Source organism: Hyperoodon ampullatus, assembly GCF_949752795.1.
Source record: "Hyperoodon ampullatus genome assembly, chromosome: 4".
NCBI classification, from domain to species: Eukaryota; Metazoa; Chordata; class Mammalia; order Artiodactyla; family Ziphiidae; genus Hyperoodon; species Hyperoodon ampullatus.
The window spans coordinates 163962577-163987248 of NC_136917.1; the positions used below are offsets into that span (position 1 = coordinate 163962577).

The 24672-nt window shown below is 49.7% G+C and overlaps 1 protein-coding gene across 1 annotated transcript in view; it reads right to left on the reverse strand.

The window, feature by feature from the left end:
* TRIO (trio Rho guanine nucleotide exchange factor) overlaps positions 1-24672 on the reverse strand; it is a gene marked incomplete at its 5' end in the record, with an annotated part of 376660 nt that overhangs the window by 138298 nt on the left and 213690 nt on the right. Inside the window, 3 exons of the mRNA XM_079704002.1 lie at positions 2706-2880; positions 3902-4071; positions 20256-20447. Of these exons, the coding sequence (XP_079560128.1) occupies positions 2706-2880; positions 3902-4071; positions 20256-20447 (537 nt within the window). The remainder of the gene's footprint in view (positions 1-2705; positions 2881-3901; positions 4072-20255; positions 20448-24672) is intronic.

The window sequence follows — 24672 nt, forward strand, 5'->3', positions numbered from 1 at the left end:
CCACAACTACTGAGCCTGCGCGTCTGGAGCCTGTGCTCCGCAACGGGAGAGGCCGCAACAGTGAGAGGCCCGCGCACCGCGATGAAGAGTGGGCCCTGCTCGCCGCAAGTGGAGAAAGCCCTCGCACAGAAATGAAGACCCAACACAGACAATAAATAAATAAATAAATAAATAAATATTAAAAAAAAGTAGTTTTATGAAAGTAGAAATACAATAAAAAAATTTTTTTCCCTTTGCAATAACATTAATACAAGTAAAGCCAATATTTTATTTCAAATATCAAAATGTCCTGGAAGGAAAACTTCCAATAATACTTCTGATTGCCCTGTGTTTCTTGATCGAAACTATTCAGTAAGCAGTTAAGTCACCAGGAGCAATTCCTATGAAGTGGAGGTCAGAGAGGAAGGCAGCCACGCTGGCTTTTCTGTTCATGCAGGGCTGCACCCTGACCCTGGTCAGCCCCCAATGATGCACCCTGACCCTTGCTGACCAACAATGCACTCTGACCCTGGCTGCCCACTAATGATGCACCCTGACCCTGGCTACCCCCCAATGATGCTTCCTGACCCTGGTCACCCCCAATGATGTGCCCTGACCCTGGTTACCCCCCGATGATGCGCCCTGACCCTGGCTACCCTCTGATGACGCGCCCTGACCCTGGCTACCCTCCGATGATGTGCCCTGACCCTGGCTGCCCCCCGATGATGAACCCTGACCCTGGCTACCCCCCGATGATGCGCCCTGACCCTGGCTACCCCTTGATGATGCGCCCTGACCCTGGCTACCCCCCGATGATGCGCCCTGACCCTGGCTACCCCCCGATGATGCGCCCTGACCCTGGCTACCCCCCGATGATGCGCCCTGACCCTGGCTGCCCCCCGATGATGAACCCTGACCCTGGCTACCCCCAATGATGAACCCTGACCCTGGCTACCCCTTGATGATGCGCCCTGACCCTGGCTACCCACCAATGATGCGCCCTGACCCTTGTTGACCACCAATAATGCACTCTGACCCTGTCTGCCCACTAATGATGCACCCTGACCCTGGCTACCCCCCGATGATGCGCCCTGACCCTGGCTACCCCCCGATGATGCGCCCTGACCCTGGCTACCCCTTGATGATGCGCCCTGACCCTGGCTACCCCCCGATGATGCGCCCTGACCCTGGCTACCCCCCGATGATGCGCCCTGACCCTGGCTACCCCCCGATGATGCGCCCTGACCCTGGCTACCCCCCGATGATGCGCCCTGACCCTGGCTAACCCCCCGATGATGCGCCCTGACCCTGGCTACCCCCCGATGATGCGCCCTGACCCTGGTTACCCCCCGATGATGCGCCCTGACCCCGGCTACCCCTCAATGATGCAGCCTGACCCTGGCTACCCACCAATGATGGACCCTGACCCTGGCTACCCCCCGATGATGCACCCTGACCCTGGCTATCCCCAAACGCTCCAACCTGGCAGCTGTGCCGCGGCACCGTGAGTGGAGACCAGCGCACCTCTTCTTCGTGTGGCTCCACGTGGATGGGAAGGTTAAGACCAGAGCCCTTGAGTAGCTGTTATCAGGCAACGTGTGTAGGGTTTAACTCCTTTCTTGTCATCAACCAGTGATGACAATGAAACAGCCAAGATGGCCTTTCTTTAATGAAAACACTGATGGAAGTTTAGACAAGCAGGCAACCAAAGGCCCCTGTGAGAGGCACACACACCAAACCACCCCTCGGGGCGGGACCGAGGGACTAGCACCAAGGCCCACTTCGGGCAGACGGTCGCCCTCAGCTGTGGCAGCTCTGCCATCCCTCTGCCTTTGGTGGCACCTTGGTCTGGACCCCACTGCCCTCAAGGCCCTGTTCCAAACGCAGGACAAGTGATAGATATGGAGACAGCAGGCTCTACAGATTCTGGCCGCCAGGCACGGGCCACCTGGGATGTGTGGAGGTACCTGGACAGGCAGCAGGTCCCTGCCAGCAGCGGCATGAAGCCCGCCGGCTCCAGGAAGCCAGGCTCACCAGGGAGTTCGGGTTCCTTTTATCATATTTCACACACAGATTCAGCGTCATCCAATTATACTTACTTCTGCTGGTACTTCATCAAGTTCAAAAATAAAAGATCTTGCCTGGCAGAGAATTAAGAACCGCCCTCTTAAGAAACCTGTCCTTCTTTCTCCCAGTCACATATAAGGTGCAAAAGTCAATTTTTTAGGTAAGAATTACAGATGGCCTGAGAACACTTCTGTGGGGAAAAAAATGGGCTTTCCTGGGACGTACAGCCTTATGACCACACGCTCAGGGAACACTCACTCTTGAAGGGAGAGGAGTGGCGGGGGGCAGGGAAGGAGGGAGGAAGAGCATCACTGCCCTGAGCTTGTGCTTCTGCTTCCAGGACAAGGGGGCTGCTGTGAGGGGTCCAATCAAGGATGAACAAGCCAAGGTGACAAGGTGGCCCTGTTTGTAGAAGCCCTGCCTGGATCCACTCTCAAAGCTCGCTCGCTTTGCTGTCCTGCTGTGTGGTGTCTGTCCCGCTGCCCACCTGCCTGCCCCAGAGCCAGGCCCCATCTCCCAGGGCCGAGCTGGGAGGAGCCGCTCTTTCCCTCCCCCACCCCTCCCCTCCCCCTCCCCCTCCCGGTGCAAAGGCTGGGGCAGAGGAGGGTGCTGGAGCTCTGGGAGCAGACCCGGGTGGGCGGGGCGGGGCGGACACTCACGTCGATGGCGTCCCTCTCGAAGATGCGCAGCTGCAGAAAGAGCTCGAGTTTGATCTTGCGCTCCTGGAAGAGCTCCTCCATCTGGGCCTGGGCCTCGTCCAGCTGCTGCAGCACCGTCTCGATGTGGCTGATGGAGCTGTTGTGTGGGGTCTTGTTGCTGGAGATGGCGGAGTCCCTGAGAAGGGGCGGAGAGGGACAAACAGGAACTGGATGGGAGAGTCTCACCCTGCCGGGGGCCAGAACCGGCGGCTGGGGCCTCGGGGAAGAAGCCGGCGGGAAGCGGGACCGCCGCGCTCCGAACACGGAACACGCCGCCCCTCCCGCCAGACAAGCCGGGCCTTCCTCCCTGGACCTCAGGATACGCTGAGGATCGCCTTCCGCACTTCTTCACAGCCCATCTCTTAAAAGAAGGCTGACGGCCACGTGAGTCACGTCGTAGAGTTCCACCTTCAGCCACGTTTCTCCGTAAGTAGAGAACAGATGGCACCCGTTCGCTACAAATGGTGGAGCCACGTCAGCTGTGGGGCTAAGCTGTAATGCAGCCAACTGAGCCTTGATCGAGGAAGTCTGCCGGACTCTCAGAAAAGTGAGCATCACGGGAAGTCGTCAGGGGCAATGAGATAAGCTACCCCAGCGATCCAGCAGGGGCGCTGCATTTACGTGACCGCTCCCTGTGACCCAAGGACAGGGATATGCTCTCTGCCCCAGCCTGCCTCCCCGCTTCCTGCCACTAGGAGCACCGGAGTGTCACCTGGTGCCACCCGAGGCCAGGCCTGCCGAGCCTGGACTCTGAGAGGAGTGACGCCCACCTCACCGTAGAAAAAGCAGGTCACTCAGGGCCTGAAGGACGTGGTCCTGGGAAGTTTAAATTCACCTGGTTTGTAAAGAAATCTCAGTAATTTCTAGGTAGCTGTTAAAAGGAAATATTAATAAGACCTGAATCCTGGGGAGGCGTATTAGTCAATGCCATAATGAGAAAAATCATAAGAGTGAAAAAAAACTGTGAGAGAGAAAAAGAGAAAAGAAAAGAGAGAGTGATGCTGGTCTCCTTTGCATGCATGGATGTTATTCGTTCTCTGCCTAGGTGGACAGAGGATTATAGCTAATTGTTCCAAAAAGTGAGGGGGACGGGAAGCCCCCCGCAGACCTCAGAGCGTCCGCGTGGGGACGGAGGACAGGGACGGGGCGTGGCCCACCTCAGCTGCTGAATGAGGTCCTCCCCTTCCTTGATCACGTTCACGGTCACCTGCAGCGTGGTCTGCTGCTGCTGCCCGAAGCGCTTGATGAGGTCCTGCACGGCCTCCACGGACTCGGCGTACACGTCGTCCAGCAGCTCCTTCTGCAGCTCCTCCAGCCATGTCCACAGCTGCGGGGACAGCGCTGTGAGCCCGGCCCTTCCCGCTTCCCCGGGGCTGGGGGTTCCGGGCCGGGAGGGGACCGGCGGCAGCGGTTCCCAGGGAGCTGAGAGGGAGGCAGGCGGCAGGGGGGCCGGCGGCCAGTGGGACACAGAGCAGGACGCGAGGTGAAGAAACAACCAGGCAGAGAGCCTGAGGGGATGGTCACAAAGGAGAGAAAGGACAGGGGAGGGCAGCGACCATTCCTGGTGCTTCCCAGACCCAACCCAGGTGCAACAGGAAACAGAAAAAACCCTCCAACGGCGGGAACGCCTGCTAAACGTAACGGGCATTCTTCTACGCGTCTTCTGACTCTTACTTAGCAGGTGGACAGTTTTATTTTTAGCAAGAGCATGACAGTCCATTATTAATTATTAAACTGCTGCTCAGACAGGGGGGCTTTACATCCCTCAAAAAGAAGGAAACATATAACGTGGTAAAATCAACCCGTCGCCGCGCCCGGCAGGGGATTCGGATGCGGCTCTGCCAGGTCCCCGCTCCCAACACAGGCGACGGTCAACCCGGACACAGGTCAGTCCGTCGATGACAGGAGCACAGACTGGAAACACGTGATCACCTTCACTGCCATGACTGTTAACAAGGTGTTCGCACACATGGATAGGCAAAGACAACTTGGGACAAGGACTGCTTCCAGCCTGGCGGGGACAGGGCACCTCGCCCGCTTCTGGGAAGCCCACTGCCTCTTCCAGGTCCCGGGGCAGCCATTCAGCGAACTGAAGGGACAATTAATTAAACTGAAAGGGCCCTGGTGGCTTGGGAGCGGTTTGTGCGTGGAGAAAAGGCTTCCTGCTTCCCCGGGGATGGAATAATCACCTCCTGTACCGTAACGTATGTGTACATTACAGGCGGCTGCCCCAGGTGCGGGGATAGAGGGGGCCCCGACACTGCCAGCCACGTGGCCTCGTGGCTGACACAGCACCACTGCTTTACTGAGGCCTGACGGACACAGAAGCAATGGCACAAGTTTAAAATACACAATTTGATAAGTTTGGACACATGTAAACCCATGAAAAGATCAACGCTATCAAGACAGTGACAGTGACTCCATCACCCCCAGAGCCTTCCCGTGCCCCCGGTAATCCTTCCCTCTGTCTTCCTTCCAGGCGATCACCAGCCTGCTTTCTGCCACTACAGATTAGCTTGCATTTTCTAAAAAAAAAAAAAGAATTACATTCACGGAATCATACAGTAGGTCCTCTTTTTTTTTTTTTTGGTCTGGCTTCTTTCCGCATAATTATCTTGAGATTTCACCCATACTACCGTGTGTATCAGCAGTCCTTTCCTCTTTGTTACTGAGTAATATTCCATTCTGTGTCGACGCCACAGTTTATCCACTCAGATGTTGACGACATCTGGGTTGTTTTCAGCTTGGGGCCATTACAAACACAGCCGCTATGCACACTGGTGCATAGTCTCCGTATGCACCCGTGCTTTCCTTTCTGGTTGGTACACATCTAGGTGCAGAGCGGTTGGATCATATGGTAGGTGTATGTTTAACTTTTTAAGAAAATGCCAAACTGTTTTCCAAAGTGGCTCATTTCACATTCCCCGGCCCCCGCTGCCCCTGGCAGTGTCTGAGAGCTCCAATCTCTCCACATCATTACCGATACCAATGTGGTCGGTCTTTTTAATTGTTGCCATTCAAAATGAGGGGTATCTCATTATGGGTTTAATTAGCAATTCCCTAATGACTAATGATAGCAAATCCAAGCTAACCTTTCAAGAGTTCTTTTGTTGTTAAACATGTATTCAGTTGAAAACAAAGTATTTGCCAGCTGGCTCTTGTCAGGTGAATAAGTATTTTAAATAGGGCAGGTAAATTTAAAAATAAGGGAAGTGCTGGCAAAGAACTTACTTTTAGTCAAGTACTTGGGGTCCTAAGAGTTAATTTTACTAAAAATGTTAAAATGTCAACTTGTATCATATTATTTACCCATCTCTGTAAGATATCAAATTTCATACAATCCAAGGATTTTAATTATAGGCATTTTAGACAGAGGCTGGTTCACCTCTGTGATCTTAACAGATTAAGGAAAAGAGGCCATAGGTGATGAAGTGACCTGAACAACATGGGCAAACCTATTAGCAGCGCCAACCTATGAGCAAAGCCAGTACAGTATCAGAAAGGAGGCCTCCAGACCTGGTCACACTTCACATTGATGCTGCATTTCAACATGAAACAATGCCATTCATAGACAGACCAAATATGGACTGATAGTCTGCACATCTATTAAGGGTCCCATCAATAACATACTCTTGTTTTTCATTTTGTTTTGCCTTGTTCTCTAAATTCCCATGAAACTGGTTGCTGCAGTTATTAGTAATAGGAAGGATGAAATCATTATGACCATAAAGAATCTCCCAATTTGCTCTAATATTTCCCATGAAAAATCTTCCATGGGAAGGTGATCATTTCACAGTATATAGGAGTACTGAATCATTATGCTGTAAACCTGAAACTAATCATATGTCCATTATATCTCAATTAAAAAGTGTTTTATCCACAAGTAATTAAAGAACACTTTTCTTGTGATATGGAATAACGATTACGAGGCGTGGGTTCTGAAGCCAGATTGCCTGAGTTCAAATCCTGACTTAACATTTCCTAGGGTGTGACCTAGAGCAACTTCCTTGGATCCATGTCTCGGCATTCTCATCTGTAAAATGGACATGGTAATAATGCCTACTCCAGGGAGTTACTGAGAAGATTCAACAAGACGATACATGTTTCTTCAAAATAACATACGCTAGCCACTATTATAGTTTTGTTCTTGTAAGAGAAATTTTGATAATAAGAATCACAAAGTTTTTAGAAGTGTTCTTTCTCTGGGTATTTTTCAAAACACGTCCAAGTTCCAACCAATTGTTCAAAATAGGTCACTTAGTCTGGTAAACTTAAGACCGTGCCGCATTTAAATCTTTTTACACCTAAAAACAGTGCAGTACGAGGGAAAAGGTGCTGGAATTAGTCCCGACGCTATAGAACTCTCTTCCCTTTGGTTCTGGGGAAAGTGCCACGAGTATGTGTGGGTCAAACCCTTTCCTTTCTTCCTGGTAAGTTCTGAAAGAACCAGCTAATTCCTCCAAGAGCCTGGACATCTCGACACGCATCCGTGGTGGAGGGTGCACACCGCCCAGCCGGCTGCGGAGCCAGGGAAGGGCCCAGCTATGGAGGGGTTCACGCAGTTGAAAAGGGAAAAAAAACGGAGGCAGCAGGAGCGAGCCTACGTTTAAATCCACGATTAAAACGCCCAAAGCTCCTCTGCCCTTTAGAATTCCTCTGTCGGGTCCTACAGGAAATATTCCCATTCATTTTGGAGGAAAAAGTCTCAGAGAAAGGTCATTTCCAATGCCAACCGATGATGAACTGATGCATATCATAATACAATATGAGTCAGACAAAGTCTATTTTTAAGCTTTCGAAGTGGTACATGTGACGCCCAAAATAACGTCTGAATAAAGGAATGAGAAATAGTCTCTAGGATGCCTGTGAAATTTTTACCATAGACTTCCTGAGGGTGCAAAAAATTGCAGTTCTGGGCATGCTGTTAATTTACAATGAAAAGATAAATCTTTGCCCGACAATGAGAGAGGAGTTGTATTTTATCCAAGTTCTCAGCAGCATGGAATCCACTTCTCAGAGAACCGTGCCCACAGCCAGGTGACGGCCAGGCAGCCGGAGTTACGCAACGCTGTCCCCTAGAGGCCACCCGAGCTGTGGCCAGGAGCGTTCCATGCAGGAGAACTTGAAACCAGCCCAGAATGGGGTGCAGGTGCGTACAGACTTGGGTCACAGTCCAGGATCCAGAGAGAAGGCTGGTTTAGAAAGACCCATGGAGTTCCTGGAAGAAAACTCCTGTGATAAGCTGTGGGAGAGCCTGGTCCTGGATCGAGCATCTGCTGGGTCTGACCCCTGGGCATCCCCTATCCCAGTCCCTTCCCCCACACCGCCCATGCTGGGTGGAGCCTAAAGAAGGAGTCAAAGCTCTGCTGGGAGAAAGCCCCTGAAAAAGCCCTTTCCTTGTTATAGAGGGCTCTGAGAGGAACTCACTGGGGTGGGAGATCCCAGGAAAGCACTGAGTCTCCAGCTGGTTCAGTGGGTGGTCACATGGGAGCCCCGAGATGTGGGGACTGCTCTAGCTGCAACCGCTCCCAAGATGCACAGTCTGAATGCAGGCTACCAGCCTGGTCCATCTGGATGGAGGTAGGAGCGCAACACACCAGCTGGGGGGTCCTTATCCCCCATGTGACCTTGGGAAAAGTCCTTGCAGTTCTCTGCCTTCAGTTTTCTCATCTGTGAAATGGGATCATTTTACCATGAGTTTGAGAATCAAGTAAGATGACCACAAATGTGTGGCAGTGCTCAATTACCACAAGCACTTTGTAAATAGAAGCTACCACCACTGGTATCCATTTCCCTACTCTTGTTTTTGACAATCATTCAGGTACCAGTGGGGATGGGTGAGCCGCAGGGCCGGCGTGGGAAGTGTAAAAGCCGGGAGCAGGGACTTCCCTGGTGGTCCAGTGGTAAAGAATCCACCTTACAATGCAGGGGACGTGGGTTGGATCCCTGGTCAGGGAACTAAAATCCCACATGCCGTGGGGCAACTAAGCCCGCGTGCTGCAAACTGCAGAGCCCACGTGCTCTGAAGCCTGCACGCCACAACTATAGAGCCCATGCGCCCCGGAGCCTGCACGCCACACTAGAGAGAGAAAACCCGCACGCCACAACTAGAGAGAAGCCCGAGCGCCGCAGCGAAAGATCCCGCGTGCCACAACTAAGACCTGACACAGGCAAAAAAAAAAAAAAAAAGCCGGGAACAGAAGCAGGCGGCAATTTGCAGGGCAACTTGCAGGGGGAATTTCAGAGGGCACCTGCTATGAGCACAGAACGCGATTCCGTTTCAGGCAGAGGAAGCAGGGATCAAAGGGGAACTGCTCCAGCCACGAACAGCATGTTCTTTAGCCTGAAATGACCAACTGTGATTCTGGGGCACATGCCTGTCACCTGACTGCGGAGTAAGGGTTTCAGGGGTACTGATTATTCTTGGATGGGTGATAAAAGATCCCTTAGTACGATGAGATGAGATGAAACGTAGGCAGGTTGTATGGAGGGAGGGCAAGTAACGTCAGCGTCATGAAGTAATTCCAAGGCGAATATGTGTAAGGGGGACAGAAAAGGAGGAAACCCCCGGAGCGTGGCAAGGGCAGCCGACACATTAAGGAGGGACACCGTTAAGGGGGGCGTCGGGCTCTGCGGTGGAAGCGAGGACCGGTGACACGGCTGGACCCACGGCCGACTCGGAGAGCGGGGCAGTGCCAGGACCTCAACCTCCCAGACATTTACATGAAGTCTAATTCGCTAAAAACAGATTTTGAGATTTAGAATTTTAAATCTTCTTTTTATTCCACCACATCCCCAGCGGGTAAGACACTCCCTCCAGCAGCTGTCGCTCCCTGAGGCATCAAGTTAGGGGAAAGTGCCTCGCCACCCAGGGTCATTCTGAGCGCAACCCTGTCTCCCCGAAACAGTACGCAGCTGGTCCAAGTGTACTTCCTCTTGCGCTCTTCAAATCTCTGGAGATAGTGCCTGTTCCTGCAGCCTGGCCTCCGTCTCCGGAGACGAACACGTTATTCCCTGCACTCGGCCAGCTCTGGCAGCACCAGCTGTCTCTCCTCTGAACTCCCCGCCCCCCAATTTGGGGGCTGAAGCACTGAAGGCAGCACCAGACGTGACCCAAGCAGCAGCGAGCGGGCGGGCGGGCGGGCTGACTGGCCCCCTGGTCATGACTCTGCCTTTACTCATTGCAGCTAAATACGTCACCCTGGGGGAGGAATTACTGGGGACACTGTCCATCAACACAAGTAGGAATATCCTTTGTTTAACACATGCTGCTGCCACCTATGTGACTTATTACCTCTGTAACCCGCCTACTTCTGATTCAAAACAGACTCATGAATTAAAACCCATGAATGAAATTTCTGTCATAGATTTGGACTTACTCTTGCCGGGATCTTTCCTGATTCTATTTTATTATCTGATATATCTGGCAGTCCCTGGTCTAGACTTTGATCAACTTGCCCTCTGTGCCAATCCACGCACTCAGAGGCCTCGTGCTTAGAGACAGAGGTCTGCAGTGCAAACAACCTCCAGCCCCGCTGAGGTCATCCACTAACCAACACTCCCACTGCCAGCCTCAGCTGCAAGGTTTTTAATGCAGCCATGATTATTTCTGCTTCAGCACCGAGTCTGTCCTGGCTTTATGACAATTTGACCACTTTCAAGACAAAAATGCTCTCAACACAACAAAGGCAAGTTTTCAGGGTGCCTGGACTTGGATATACAATCTCTCCAGATGTCCCAGACGGACGCAAAAGTTCTGAAGAGGTGGGTGGAGGCAGTTCAAAGACATGGCAACTGCACAGGCTGCCCCCCTGCAGCAGGTGACGCCAGGGATTAAAACCATCTGTCTGTGGGGCCTCAGGTCCACCTGGGATGACTGGTCTACCAGCTCCCGTCACCCCCTCCATCAGAAAGCTGATCTAACTGTGGGTCTGGGCTGGAAATGACTTCCTCATTCACAGGCGGGGTATGAGCAATGTCTTCCCATCACAGACACTTTCTTCCTGGCATGGTCTACTCAGAAATCAGTCTGGGAGGATAAGGACAGTCTTGGTCTTGTGTCAACGGACACCCTCAGCTGAGTCTGTTCCACAGTGATTCAGCCCATATTTTTCTGTGTACAAATTAAATGTCAAATGCTTGGTTAAATGCTCACTGATTCCACTGCGTACTCTTCTTCAAATCAGAAACCTAGTAAAGAACGAAATAAAGTTCACATGGCATAACGTGTTCATTCACTTCTTCCCTTTTAAAAGGCAGTTTATAAACTGTCTTTTCTAGAACTCTGCTTAGGAGTGACCTCAACCTGAGTAATATGGGAAATCTACCTTCTTAAGAATGCACAAGTGCATTTTTGGCCTTCTGGCATCTCTTCCTTTTCCCACAGTTCCTTAGAGAGCGATACACCAAATTTGGTGAACTAACTATCAAGTTCTTTCACTACCCAGGGATCTAATTTGTCTTGGAATACAGACTTGAAATCATTTAGGAGAAATAAGTTCGTTCTTATAAAAATCTTCACCCATTTTGGTCATCAACTTGTATCCATCAACATCCTGGGCCCCAAGCAGAAAGCCCAACCCTCCCTGATCTTATGGTTCTGCATTTTGTGCTTTATAAAAAGGAAGAGAAAACAAACAACAACAAAACCAAAAAAGGCTTTTCAGTCTCTATTGGCCCAGCTTACCTAGAACTTTTAAGCTTTCTGACAAAACACTGCTGGTGATGAATCTTCCTACCACTTATTCAATAAGAACAATAAACAGTAACAAACAGTACATGACAGAAATACACATGGATAGTTTATTTCTCTCAATTAACCGAAGCCCTATCACATTTAGTTTATGAAGCTGAGTATCAAAATGTTAAAATGCCCTCTAAAAAGAAGTCTAACAAGTAAACGAGATTACACAGACATCCATTTTCAGCTGGGCATTTTAAGACCTAATGTTGTATTCCCTGAACTTCTGTACAAGTGCCTCACCTCGTTACATTAACTGAGGCCAACCTACAAATGACTAATTAAAGCAGACGTTTGCGACTCTCCGTTTAGAAGCAGACATTTAGACTCTCCCTTCAATAAGAAATGATAAAATCTGGAGTTAGTGCACAGGGATATATGTGTAGTCCCCACTGTAACAGTGAGTTACAAATAAAGATAAGATAGTATATTATTAATTCATTCATTTAATAATCATCTACTAAGTGACTATTCTCTGTCAGGTATATTAGAGTTCCCTACAGTTTTACACACTAACTTCTAATTTCTCTCTTGATCTAAAAATTTTCTCTGCCTCAAAATATTGGGTCGATAAGAAGAAAGAGAAACTTAATGAATTTAAACAGGTTTTAAACCATTCTCTAGGGGGAAAAAAAAAAAAGCTTTACATGAATTAAACTAAACTGACAAAAGGATTTTCCTTTTAGATAATAACATTCCTCTTCCCCACTGGCCAACCCAAATGTTTTACACATACTTACTTGGTGAAAAAATTCATTTATTTTGCAGCTTTGGCTGGGAACAAAAGTAGTTAGTGATGTGAACAAAGCAATGTATGCCAATGTGACGGAACCATGAGCAAAGATTCTCTGTAACAGCCTCCTCTGCCCTGAGCTGGCTGCAGCGCTGGAGCTGTGCACCCGGCAAGGCTGACTGCTGATCTGAAGGGTCAGAGTGAGGCGCTCACCCTGAGAAAGGGCAACAGAAGCAGATTAAGCAGTTCCTGTTGCTCAAAGATGAGTAAGGAAGGTATCAGGACTATACCCAAGTATTCATACCCAGGTATTTATACCTCTGTGTCTTATAGTTAAATCATTTGTTGAGTAACAAGGCAGGTGAGGAGGAAAAACAAGGACATTTATTGGCAGCTAGGATGGTGAGTGTGTAATTGCATCCAACTGGTCCATAGCCCTCAGAGATGCTGTTATTCCCAATTCTGCAGAGAGAAAGCTGAGGCACCACAGAGCAGCCTGTCCCAGATCACTCAGCCAGTTCAGTAAGGGGATGTGCTACACTATAGTATACTTTCTTAATTATTTTAATAAAGATTATCTTTTTACAGAAAGAAAGCATAAATGATTAGATCTCTTTTTTTGGATATTCCCACCTATGGGAAGACCACCTATTTTTTTTTTTTTAATACCAGATACCACAATCTATGTGAAGGCATAATTGCCAAAGCAGTAGGTAGCAACTGAATGTTGACTTTGAAACCAAAGTCAAATCCAATGCTCAGTCTTGCAAGGGGCAATGATGTAGTGGACGGTTCTAGGCCCTGAGTTTCCTCTTGCTTTCTCTGGCTTGTGGCCATTTAATTGCTCGTTTCTGTGTACATCAGATAAACAAGCTAAAGAAATCAAACATTTAAGAGTTTATTTAGAGAGTTCATCTAAGGAATTGAATATTAACATAAAAATTATCGAGATTTGATCATAGAAGGTAAACTTTACTTCCTAAAATATTATGCATTTGATCTTAACCTTTCCCACTGGACTTCTGAGATGTTAAAAAGCTAGAGGTCACTCATACATTGCTACTGGGAGTGTAAAATGGTACAGGCATTCTGGAAATGTTTGGCAGTTTCTTTTAAAACAATGTGCTTACCAAAGGACCTGGCAGTTGTACTCTTGGGCATTTATCCCAGAGACATGAGAACTTAAGTTCATGCAAAAACCTGTACATGAAGGTCCACAGCTTCTCTTTTTGGAAAAGCCAAAACTTGACAATATCCCAACTGTCTTTTAAAGGGTAAATAGTTAAGAAACTGTGATACATCCAAACCATGAAATACTACTCAGCAATAAAGTACTGACACACACAACAACAGGCATGGGTCTCGGGAATTTTGCTGAGTAGAAAAAGCCAATCTCAAAAAGGTATATGTTGTATGATTCCATTTATGGAACATTTTTGAAGTACGATGACAGAGATGGAGAACAACAGACTAGTGGTTGCCAGGGGTTGGAGGTTAGGGGGTAGGGGTCAGGCATGGGTGTGAGGAGGCGCAGAAGAGAGCCCGCCGGTGACGGGATGATTCTGCGTGACTCTGGACATTCAGAGTGGTGGTGGTTACATGAATCTACACACGACAAAATCTCACGAAGCTAAGCGTGCGTGCGCACGCAAACACACATACACACACACACACACACACACACGTGAGTGCATGCACTGCATACCTGGGGAAAGTAGACTCTAGGAATAAGCTCTGGGGAGTGTGGCAAAGCCACTTTCCTGCTTTGACGGTGCACGTGGTTATGCGAGATGTGACCCCTGGGGGGAGGCTGGGAGAAGGGTGCAGGGACCTCCTTGTCTGTTTATTTTTTCCCCAACTTTCAGGGATTATAAATATTTCAAAATAAAAAGTTTTTTTTTAAAAAAGCTGGGAAATATGTTTAAAGGTATCACCCATACAGAGGAATGCACAAAAAAACAAATCATTTTAGAGAATATAGAGAGATGAGCCATCAGTAAAATCCAGCTGCGAAGGTCAAAATAAAAGGCTTGGAAGTTGGAAACCAAATTTTAGAGATCTCTGCACAGGAGACAGAAGGGATCTGGAAGAATCCAATGCCGAGAGGCTGGGATCACCCCGAGGAGGACTACGATCCCTCCCCTGCCGAGAGTCCTGCAGATCAGAAACAGGGCTTCTCTGGAAAGCTAGGTGTCCTGAACGGGTCTGCATCACCACGGTCAATGACCACGAGAGCCATCAGAGGGCAGCTGGTCTACACGAGCAGCACCAGCTACCTGTAGTCAAGTTTCCTGAATTAGTTTACCAGGCAGACGCCTGACTGGGTGGTTCTCCGGCTCCACAGGGGAAGAAGAGAAAAGGAATCCGGGCCCTTTGAGTGGTGGCTGGTTGAAAAGGCACTGGGTATGTTTTCAAACTCAGTGAGGATGGCAGGAGACGCCGCTGGGAAACTCCGCACCCGGAGGAGGGCAGCGGTGAGCTCCGGCTTCCCCGTAACCCCGCACCTATTACAGGGCAAGATCCGGATGACGCGCTCCCTGCTCCCCGGGGAGAGATGGGCGCTGGCCCGAGTGTAAAGAGAGAGGCCTGCCTGCCTAACCGTTAGGCATAAAAGTGAAGCCAGGCTGGTATGCTGTGACCAAAAAATCTCCAGGTGGTTGGGATGCCTTGTTTTGACTTCTGAATAAAATGAAAGGTTCCTCTTTTCCCAGGCATTACCCCAAACAAAAATTTGTCCCAGTTCAGTGTGTAAGTTTGCAGAAGCAGAACCAAAAGGCTTCTTTACTTAACCCAGCAAGAATCACAGCCCCATTCAAACGGGAATGATCTTTCCCGGGAAACCATGGTTTCTGGGAATCAAGGGAAGAAAAACCAGCTCAAGGCCACTGAATCGATTCCAGAAATAAACTTCTGGCTGAGAACTCAATGTCACCACCTGGTTGCCTCAAATAACCCACACATTTCAAAGGTAATTGTCAATTAACTCGGGACCTAATTTTGAGAATGAAGTTGAAGAGAACGAATGGATGAAAATAATTATGCCTTTGCTATATCTGAAAATGGAACTATGTCCCTCTGTCATTAAGTCTCAGAATGATGGGCTAGAAATAGACATCACTTGTTCCTCAAGCTGAGTATTTGCTAAGTCTGGGAGGCAGGCTACAAAGACAAGTGAGACAGGGTTCCAGCCTTCAAGTAGCTTAACCTCTATCAAGAGAAACCAACAGATGTCTAAAATACGTGCTGCACACAGAAGCAGCAGTATGTTCTTCTACTGGTCATTCATTTTTATACCCCCTCCCCGTATGTTACAGGTGGCTTTGGGAGACACTTTGAAAAGAGTAAGTGAAAGAGTAAATGAAGGAATTAACGAACAGTGCAAAGAGCGTTCAGAAGGAAAGGAGGACAGATGACAAAGGCCTAATAATGGGAGGATTAGGATCAGAATGGAGGTGAATGAAATGCTAGAAACACTGCAGGGAAGAGAGGGACACAGGAGAACAAAAACTACAGGAGGACAAAATACAGGAGGACAAAAACTCTCCTAAAATAAAGTCAGCGTTCCTTCTAAATACCATAGTACTACTTCAAAGACATTGAAAAAAAGAAAAAATCGAGGACAGATGATCAGTCTTCAGGTCTTCTGAGAGGAGATTAAACATCTCATGGATCCCTTCAGAGACAAAGAACAAAGAGGAAAGGGTCCCAGGACGCTTCCAAATCTGGGTTTAAGGGTGGAACGGGGCTGACACCTCTATCCACCACCTTCTGTATTCAACCTCAAGGTATAAAATACTTGCCACCCATGTGAAAATTCAGATGACCCTTGAACAAAGCGGGGGTTAGGGGCACCGACCCTCCGCACAGTCAAAAATCCATGTAGGATTTACAGTCAGCCCTCCATGTGTGAGGTTCCTCCACACCTGCGATTCTATACCCGCAGATCGTGTAGCTCTGTAGTTTACTACTGAAAAACATCCACGTGTATGTGGACCTGTGCAGTTCAAGCCCACGTTGTTCAAGAGTCAGCTGGGGGGTCCTCTTGCCTCTCTTCCCGGGAACAGGCATCTGCGTTCTGTCCTCTGGGGTGAGAGGGCAGAGCCCAAGGTCTCTACGCTGCACCGAAGTGCTCGGTCTGCAACGAGACTTAAAACCACCCACCTTCCCCCAGGTGTGATTCTTAAAAACCATTTCTCAGTCAACACTGAGCAGGTATCCCCTTGACCTGGCACCTTTTCCAAGTTGGTTGTTAATGAGATCACCTTTGTATTACTTGCTCCTCAGAGAGCCAGAAATTTACTGCAAAAAAGAGAGGGCTAGAGGGCTACTCTCCGGATAAAGTGAGACTTAAAACCACTGCCGAACACCTGGGAGTGGGGAAGCTTAACCTCCGCGTCAGGAGAGCCTTTGATAGTTAACTTGTTTTTTTTTGGTTTTTTGGGGGGTTTTTTTGCGGTACGCGGGCCTCTCACTGTTGTGGCCTCTCCCGTTGCGGAGCACAGGCTCCGGACGCGCAGGCTCAGCGGCCATGACTCACGGGCCCAGCCGCTCCGCAGCATGTGGGATCTTCCCAGACCGGGGCCCGAACCCGTGTCCCCTGCATCGGCAGGCGGACTCTCAACCACAGCGCCACCAGGGAAGCCCGACAGTTAACTTCTAAAAAGCTTCACGTATTTGCCTGAATGAAAAAGGTCACTTGCTTTTTCTATCTCCCTCCAAGTAATCTGAAATTGTATGATCTGCTTGAGAAAATTAATTCTGATAACTTAAATCTTCTAGCACTTTTCCATTCATCTGATATGCTAAAATACTTAGTGACTTGATGCAAAGACACATTTAATTAGCATGATTTCCTCCTCTTGGCCCTTCTCTCACAGTTAATTTTGTTTAGGAACTCCCTGGCGGTCCAGCGGTTAGGACTCTGCACTTCCACTCCAAGGGGCTCGGGTTCGATCCCTGGCCGGGGAACGAAGATCCCACAGCCTGCACAGTCCAGCCAAAAACTAAAGAAATAATAATAATAAAATACTTCTTTAAAAAAGGAGTTAATTTGGTTTCAAAACACATAATGAAATTTGTTCTAAATGAAGTTTTCTTTCAATAACAAGTTTCAAAACACAGCAACTGAAGAAGCCATCCCTTCCTGCATAAAACCTACCAAGTATCCTGGTGGGTCTGAGGGCATTTGTGCAGCCCAGAGAAAGGAGAGTGGGGAAGATTCTGGGGCTGGTTAGGAAAAAGTAAATCTACCGAGAAAATGGCTGAGGCTAAACGTGGAGTCCAAGCACATGGAGGGGAAGAATCAGACCACATCCCATGCCTGTGTGTGGCCAGCGGCCCTCAAGTGCTGCCCTCTCAGTCACCTGGGCGTGTTTGTGTTTGTGTACTGCTAGGTACCCCGCCTCCAACTGTCACCGAATCCTTCCCTGACCCGGGTCACTTCAGAGTCACATGAGATTACGAGGAACCAAATCACAGTAAAATACCAGTGTCTCTGCTACTGTGATGGTCTTTCACATAAAAAGGAAAGAATGAATGGACTGACAATTCTCCAGTTGTGAACGTGAAGCACTTAACCTTTAAAGCAGCTTTAAGCTCTCCTCAGTCTACAAACTTCATATATACTAGAAGTTCCTACAGCGTAAGTCGAGAAAACAAAATGTCTTTTCACTTTTCAATAAATTTCCAAGCCTAGTGACAAAACAGACCCCATCGTTTACTAACTGGAATGCTTCTACTGTAAGACTTTTCCTTAAAAATGCTGCTGCTGTTACAAAAACCAGTGAACCCAAACGGAGTCTCCAGAGAGCGGCTTTCGCAAACGGCCTTCCTTCTAGTTTCCTTTAACGCCTGCTTTTGGAGAACCGTAACAGAGTTGAAAAGTCATAAATAATGCTTCATGCAAAGAGCCTCTCTTTGTCCTAACTGCAAGTTAACTGTTCATGAATCCTGCTAAGGAATATTCCCAAGGCCTGTGACGCAGACAAACATCAGCATACGAGCCCTGGCTCTCGATCTCCAGGCTCCAGGCCTGCCGCCACTGCTGCCGTTCCCCTCTGCTCAGTCCGTGAACACTGCCCAGCGGCCTGTCCTTCCTCTGGGGCCCGTCCAGGCCCACGGCGCTCCCTGCGGCCCGAATGAGGAACGCCAGCCCCCGTACCCACCCACCACGCCTCCCTCGGGAAGGTCCGGGCTGCCCAGAGACCCTCGCCTGCTTTCTAAAGTCTGTCACAGCTTAATGAACAAAGGCACGACCTGCTTTTTCACAGGCAGCATCTTCTCTCCCTCTCGGCTAGGGTGTACAAATGCGCAAGAGAAAGAGGAGGTGGCATACGAGTACTGATGGGAAAGAGAGGGTAACACACAGCTCTACGCAAACAGGTGCTATAACAGGTGTGTGTGAAGAAAGTTCTAGAGTGCAGGGGCAACAGCGGACTCTGCCTGGAGAAGAGAAGGGAAGCAGTACGTAACTGCAGGGACCAGATCATGAGGATGAGGCGGTTCAGGCTGGTGCTCCAGATACACCCAGACTCTCCGATGGTTCAAAAGCAAGGGTAGGACCTAATCAAATGCATATGCCTTGGAGGCAGGGCTGCAGAGCCAGGGACACTAGTTAGTGGTTGCGGCTTGATTCGAGCTGAGTGGGGAACTGGTGACACATGCACCCGTAATCAGAAACTGCCATGGACCGATGTCCACTTAACGTGTCTCCTTGGGAAAAACAGTCTCTTTGTAAACACTGTGAAGTCTTTTTCAGTGATGGCATTATTAAACCAGGAAAAGAAGCCACTCCTGTCAGTTTTCTATTCTGACAACTGTCCAGGGTCCACGAGGCACCAGCCCCTTTGCAGAAAGGGCTGCTCAGGGTCCCGGTCATTCGTCAAATATGCCCCCTACACTATCTTCCTGGGCTCACGAAGTTTGAGTCGGACGTGAGGATGGCTGTCCTGAAGTCAAACATTCAAGTCAAGCAAACGGCCTGGTGGAGGACTGACTGCCCAAGGTCCCGGACCCGGCAGTGAAGTTCTTTTCCTTTAAACAGTTTCATTGGTTCCTGATCTTGGATGCCTTTAAACAAGGCAAGCCAGGCCTAGCCCCTTCCAAGCATCTCTCGTAGTCTTACTCCTCCCAGAGCCTTCTTCCTAGCCTGTTAACTACAGCCTTCATGGACTCAATCTCAAATTACCTAAAAGGACCCCTCATTTCCAACTTATAAAGAGCTGTGAAGTGGAGAATTTTTTTCACCTTAGAAATAAGATGTAGTAAGTTGACATCTTGATTTGTTGTCCTACTGAAAACTTTAGGTTTTATTATAAATCCTTCTATCTCAAAAGCTACGTAATAGTTTCTTCGATTGTAACTTTCTATGATTTTCTTTTTTTTAATTTTTATTTTAGATTGGACTATGATTTTCACAAGAATAACATATATGCAAGGTATAATTAATACCAACGTGTTTTCCATTTACCAAATAACACATCACCTCTTATCCTGAGACCGGTTTATCAGAACAGCATACCTACGACAGTAACGTGAATATTATTAAGGCCGTGCTGGCTTTGCTAGGTTTAAATTCAACATTGTGTAAAATGCACTTCTGCGAGTATCTCAGAGCAGCCGCACGGCCTGATAAAATCAGACGGCAGCCAGGACTGCAGCCACATGACAGGCTAGCAGGCAGAAAGGAGGCCCCACGGCTCTGAGCCCAAAAGGCAGGTCGTCTACTTCTGCTATAGTGGCCGTGCCCCGCCTCTCGCCAAGGACCCCCTTCAGCTGCTGTCTTGCCCGCTCCCCTCCTGGTCCACGGCTCCCAGCCATGCCCTCCCTCACAGGTCTGCTCCCGGCAGATGCCACCCCCTGCGATGGCACACGTGTGCCCGTGTGGCGAGGACGGCCAGCAAGGAGGCCAGCCCTGTCCCCACCGGTGCAAACGGCCACCTCTGGTCCACTTTCTCACATCACGCCCACCCTCATCCCTCCCCCGGAGTCCAAAGGCCCCTTCCAGACGGGGCTCCGTCTCCACCTCCGGACGCCTCACCTCTTTCACGTGGGTGTGAAAGGACACCGACATGTCCAGGAGGATCTTCCGCTGCTCAACTCGCCGAACAAAATCTTGTATCCGGTCCTCGAGCTGATGGGCGGCCTGATAGATCTCTTCCGGGTCACATTCCCCAGTCTGAGCCAGCTGCTCTGCTGCTTCTAGTAATTTATCCGCATTGGTGTATGTGTTCTGTGCAAGAGAACATTCAGAGACACAGAAGGTGAATAAAAGACAAACTGGCCAGGCTGGGAGCCATGATACACTGGAACAGAGTCAGCGTGTGATGCGTCTTTCTGTAAATCAAACAGGAAAAAGAGGAGGGGGAGAGATGATTTCAGGAGTTCAGAACATCTCCATGAGCAGCCTTTTCCATTCTCGTTTGAGGTTGTTAAACTCTGAACCTCACGGCAAAGCCCTTCCGTCTGAGGCAGTGATGGGGTATCTATAGGCAGCTGCTGGCCGGCTCGTGACTCATAAAGGGCTTTGGGCCTTTTGCTGCCGCGCAGCCAGAAGACAGCGCGTAGCCACAAATGCCTACTTCACTTTTTCTCCTGGTTTTATGACAGAGTGCAGAGTTCCAGTTCTGTGTCTTTCAGTATGATACACCGCTTTAGGATAATTCCCCAAGATCAAGTGAAAAAGTTACGCTGCAAACAAACATAAGCTGCTGCCTCTTTTCACATGTTTCTACTTATCAGTAATTCTCTGCTTATCTTTTCTCTACTTCGGGGGATACGTTCTTTTTTTTTTTTTTTTTTGCGGTACGCGGGCCTCTCACTGCCGTGGCGTCTCCCACCGCCGTGGCGTCTCCCACCGCGGAGCACAGGCTCCGGACGCGCAGGCTCAGCGGCCATGGCTCTCGGGCCCAGCCGCTCCGCAGCATGTGGGATCCTCCCGGACCGGGGCACGAACCCACATCCCCTGCATCCGCAGGCGGACTCTCAACCACTGCGCCACCAGGGAAGCCCGGGATACGTTCTTTTAAAGAAAAAGGAAATAATAACTACCATGGCTATAAAGTAGCCAGAGTTTTCAAGAGCTGAGTTGAGTATCTATGGCTGTCTAAAATACTCTGAAAATTACTCTGTTTTAATTCTTGATAAACGAGGCTGCAAATGGCTTCCTCAAATCAACAGGTCTGTTAGAGACCCGACAGTGTTCGAGGGACCTGCTAGCCAGAGGGCTGCCGAGGGGGACGGGGAGCAGTCCAGCCAGGTGGGGGACCTCAGTGCAGGGAAGAACAGAATTCAGGGCCCCGAGAAGCCCGGAAGAGGCACGCGGCTCCCCGAGAGACACGGGCTGAGCCCTTCGTCCTTCTCCTGCCCCAGCATTTCAGTCCCACAGCCGAGCAGGGTCGGCACCTCGTGGGTGAGACGGGGGGTGGCCCCAGGTGTGCGAGGGCGCCCCTGTGGGGAGCCCGAGCCTGATGGGGCACGGGGGGCCCCTGCAGTGGGAAGCCTCCCCGGTGGAGACTGGTATTAACCTACTAAGCCAATGCATCAAGGATGATGAGAGGCGGTGTCTCATTTTGGAGAAGGGAGTTACAAATACGAAGAAGGAGAATACTTGAGTCAACCCGGCAGCACTGGATTGGAACTGGAGGATCCACGTGAGTTCACAGTTTTCAAGAGACACGTGTGTAAATGTGCACGTACCCTCATGTCCCTCCCCGCCCCCCATCCACCAAGAGGGCCTGGGAACAGCGATGGCCCAGCAGCACTAAGCATGGTAGGAACCAGACCTCCACTTGTAAGCACCATCCTGCTCTGGAGGGAAACAGGGCTCCGTGGAGAAACGGTGGACTCCAGGGTTGGGGTGAGACGGAGTACAGGATGAGCCGGCGACATCTTACCATGCCCCAAAGCAAGGAGAAGCCCAAGAGCAACGTGGACAGGAGAGAGAAGCCAGCTTGAGAAGGCGCATGCTGGCCAAACGAGGGACAATCTGAGCATCAGAGGAAACAGTGACGGCGATGGACGATAATGCATCCACTCAATAGGAAACCAGGAGTCCCGACTGACACAAAAAATAAACCTGGATGATGGACGGCATAGTTATAGAATTTCAAAGTGCCTCCCCACTAAGTACTTGCTAACTACAAAGGGGGAATGACTCACTTTACAACGGAGACATCTGGCAGACACCACCTGAACCCAGGGATCAAAGTGGACACCACAGGTAACAGGACAGATTAAACTGGGCAACCCTTGAAGGGACGGCGTTAGGAGGACACGGCAGCATTCCCGGATACACCTGCCGAAGACGTATAACCGGAGTACAGCCGTGAGGAAGCATCAAACAAACCCAAAGTGAGGGGCATTCTCCAAAACAACGGGCCTCAGATTTTCCAAAATGTCATGTCACAGAAGTTAAGGAAGGACCAAGGAGCGACTCCAGGCTGAAGGACACTAAGAGATGTGACGACCAAATGTCACAGGTGGTTCTACACTGGATCCGTTAGCTATGGACACCGTGGTCTGAGGGTTAGAAGGTAGTCATGTGTCAGTGTTAATTTCCTGATTTGGAGGGCATTATTATGGCTGTAGAGCAGAATGTTGGTAGGAAACACACACTTAAGTCAACGGTTTAGCGTGGGGGGTAGGTTCTTTGTGCTGTATGTCCAACTTTTCTGCAAGTTAAAAAAAATTTTACAACAGAGTAACATTCCGTGTGATAAGTATGAGGTGATCTCAAAAATGATGCTGACGCACACTTACAGAGCACGCGAGGCCCAAGCGTCAGGGTGGGGTGGGGTGCAGCGGTCCATCCTGGGCAGGCTCTAAGGGGGGTACAGTGTCGACAGGGGATTTAAACGTGACAATAAAGACCAGCTGGAGGGCGGTCTGCTCTTCGTCACCAGCATAGGCTGACGGCTCCCTGCTCCAAGTGTACCCCTGGCATGAGCACTTACTGGGCGTGGGTCTAAGGGCCTCCCCCGCACTGAGCTGTCTGATCCTAACCACAGCCCCTTTTACAGGTCAGAAGACTGAGGCCAGGAGGGTAATCTCAAGACTCAGAGGCCAAGGCTGGCTGGTGGTGAAGCGGGGCGCATCCAGGTCTGACTCAGGGGCCCGGGCTTTCAACAGCCCAGTGTACTGTTCAGCTCACCCCTCACAACGGTGGTTCATGCAGCCCCGCTTCACACACTGCAGGGCTGACAGTCAGCCCTTCTCCCTGTCCCTCTGGAAAACCATCTTCAGGGGACTTTCCTTTCTTGGTACTATCCAAGTCTCATAAGAATGTTCTGCACTGTTAACAAAGGATCCTTCAGAACTCCTAGAAGTGACGGGAGATGTCAAAGGACCCCGTAAGGCTGACCGACATGGCCAGACTCGGAAAATGCCTACATGCACACTTTACAGAGTCTTTGAAATCTATTATGTGGCATCATTTGAAAAGCACAGTCATTCCCAATCTGACTGCAGAGCTTCAAAGCACAGTTAGACGGTTTTGTATAGATTCACCGTGACCCACTGGGAAGCTAAGCTGTCCTGATTCCTGCGTAGAGCAGACAGTGAACCTGCCCACTTCAGAAGAGCTCTGGAACAACAAAAGCACTTTTCAGAAAAGTCCACTCTCCGTCCTGTGCGGCTCTGGGCCTCCACATCCGCTGCGGGGCAGAGTCTGGCAACCTGCCAGCGGTGACTTTGTGACAAGAAGCCCTTCACGCAGATTATCAAACCACCTGGGAGATTCCGAGGGACAGGACAGAAAGACTGTCACGTCAGTACCTGGGTGTCGCCGACGTGGTGACCCGCAGCCTCAGGCTGGAGAGGATCACCCCTCCTCGTGGCCAGATGGCCAGACGGACGAGGGGGGAGTTAAACTATGAATGAGAATCACAGCGGTGCGGTAAGGATGAGGGAGGGATGAGGAAGCCATCGACGACGACACAAAAAAGAGCGACGGAAAGTGTCGGGGCCAAGAGGAGCCTCAGGAGGCCTCACAACCACATGCGGCGTGGATCCTGGACGGGGCCCCGAACGGGGAGAAAGGAAGGAAACCTGAACAAAGTATGGACTTCAGTTCATCAGTATTAGTTATTAATCCTAAGAGTATCGGTTCAATATTACATTCGTATAATATTATATATTATTACTATGATATTAGATCAATATTAGCTTATTAATGACAACAAATGTACCGCACTAATGAATGGTGTGAGTTTTGCTAACAGGGGAAACTGGGTGCACGGTTTGAGAATCCTCCGTAGCATCTTTACCATTTTTCTGTACATCTAAAAGTTGTCTAAAAAAGTTTATTAAAAAGATGTATGTGTGGGCTTCCCTGGTGGTGCAGTGGTTGAGAGTCCACCTGCCGATGCAGGGGACACGGGTTCGTGCCCCGGTCCGGGAAGATCCCACATGCCGCAGAGCGGCTGGGCCCGTGAGCCATGGCCGCTGAGCCTGCGCGT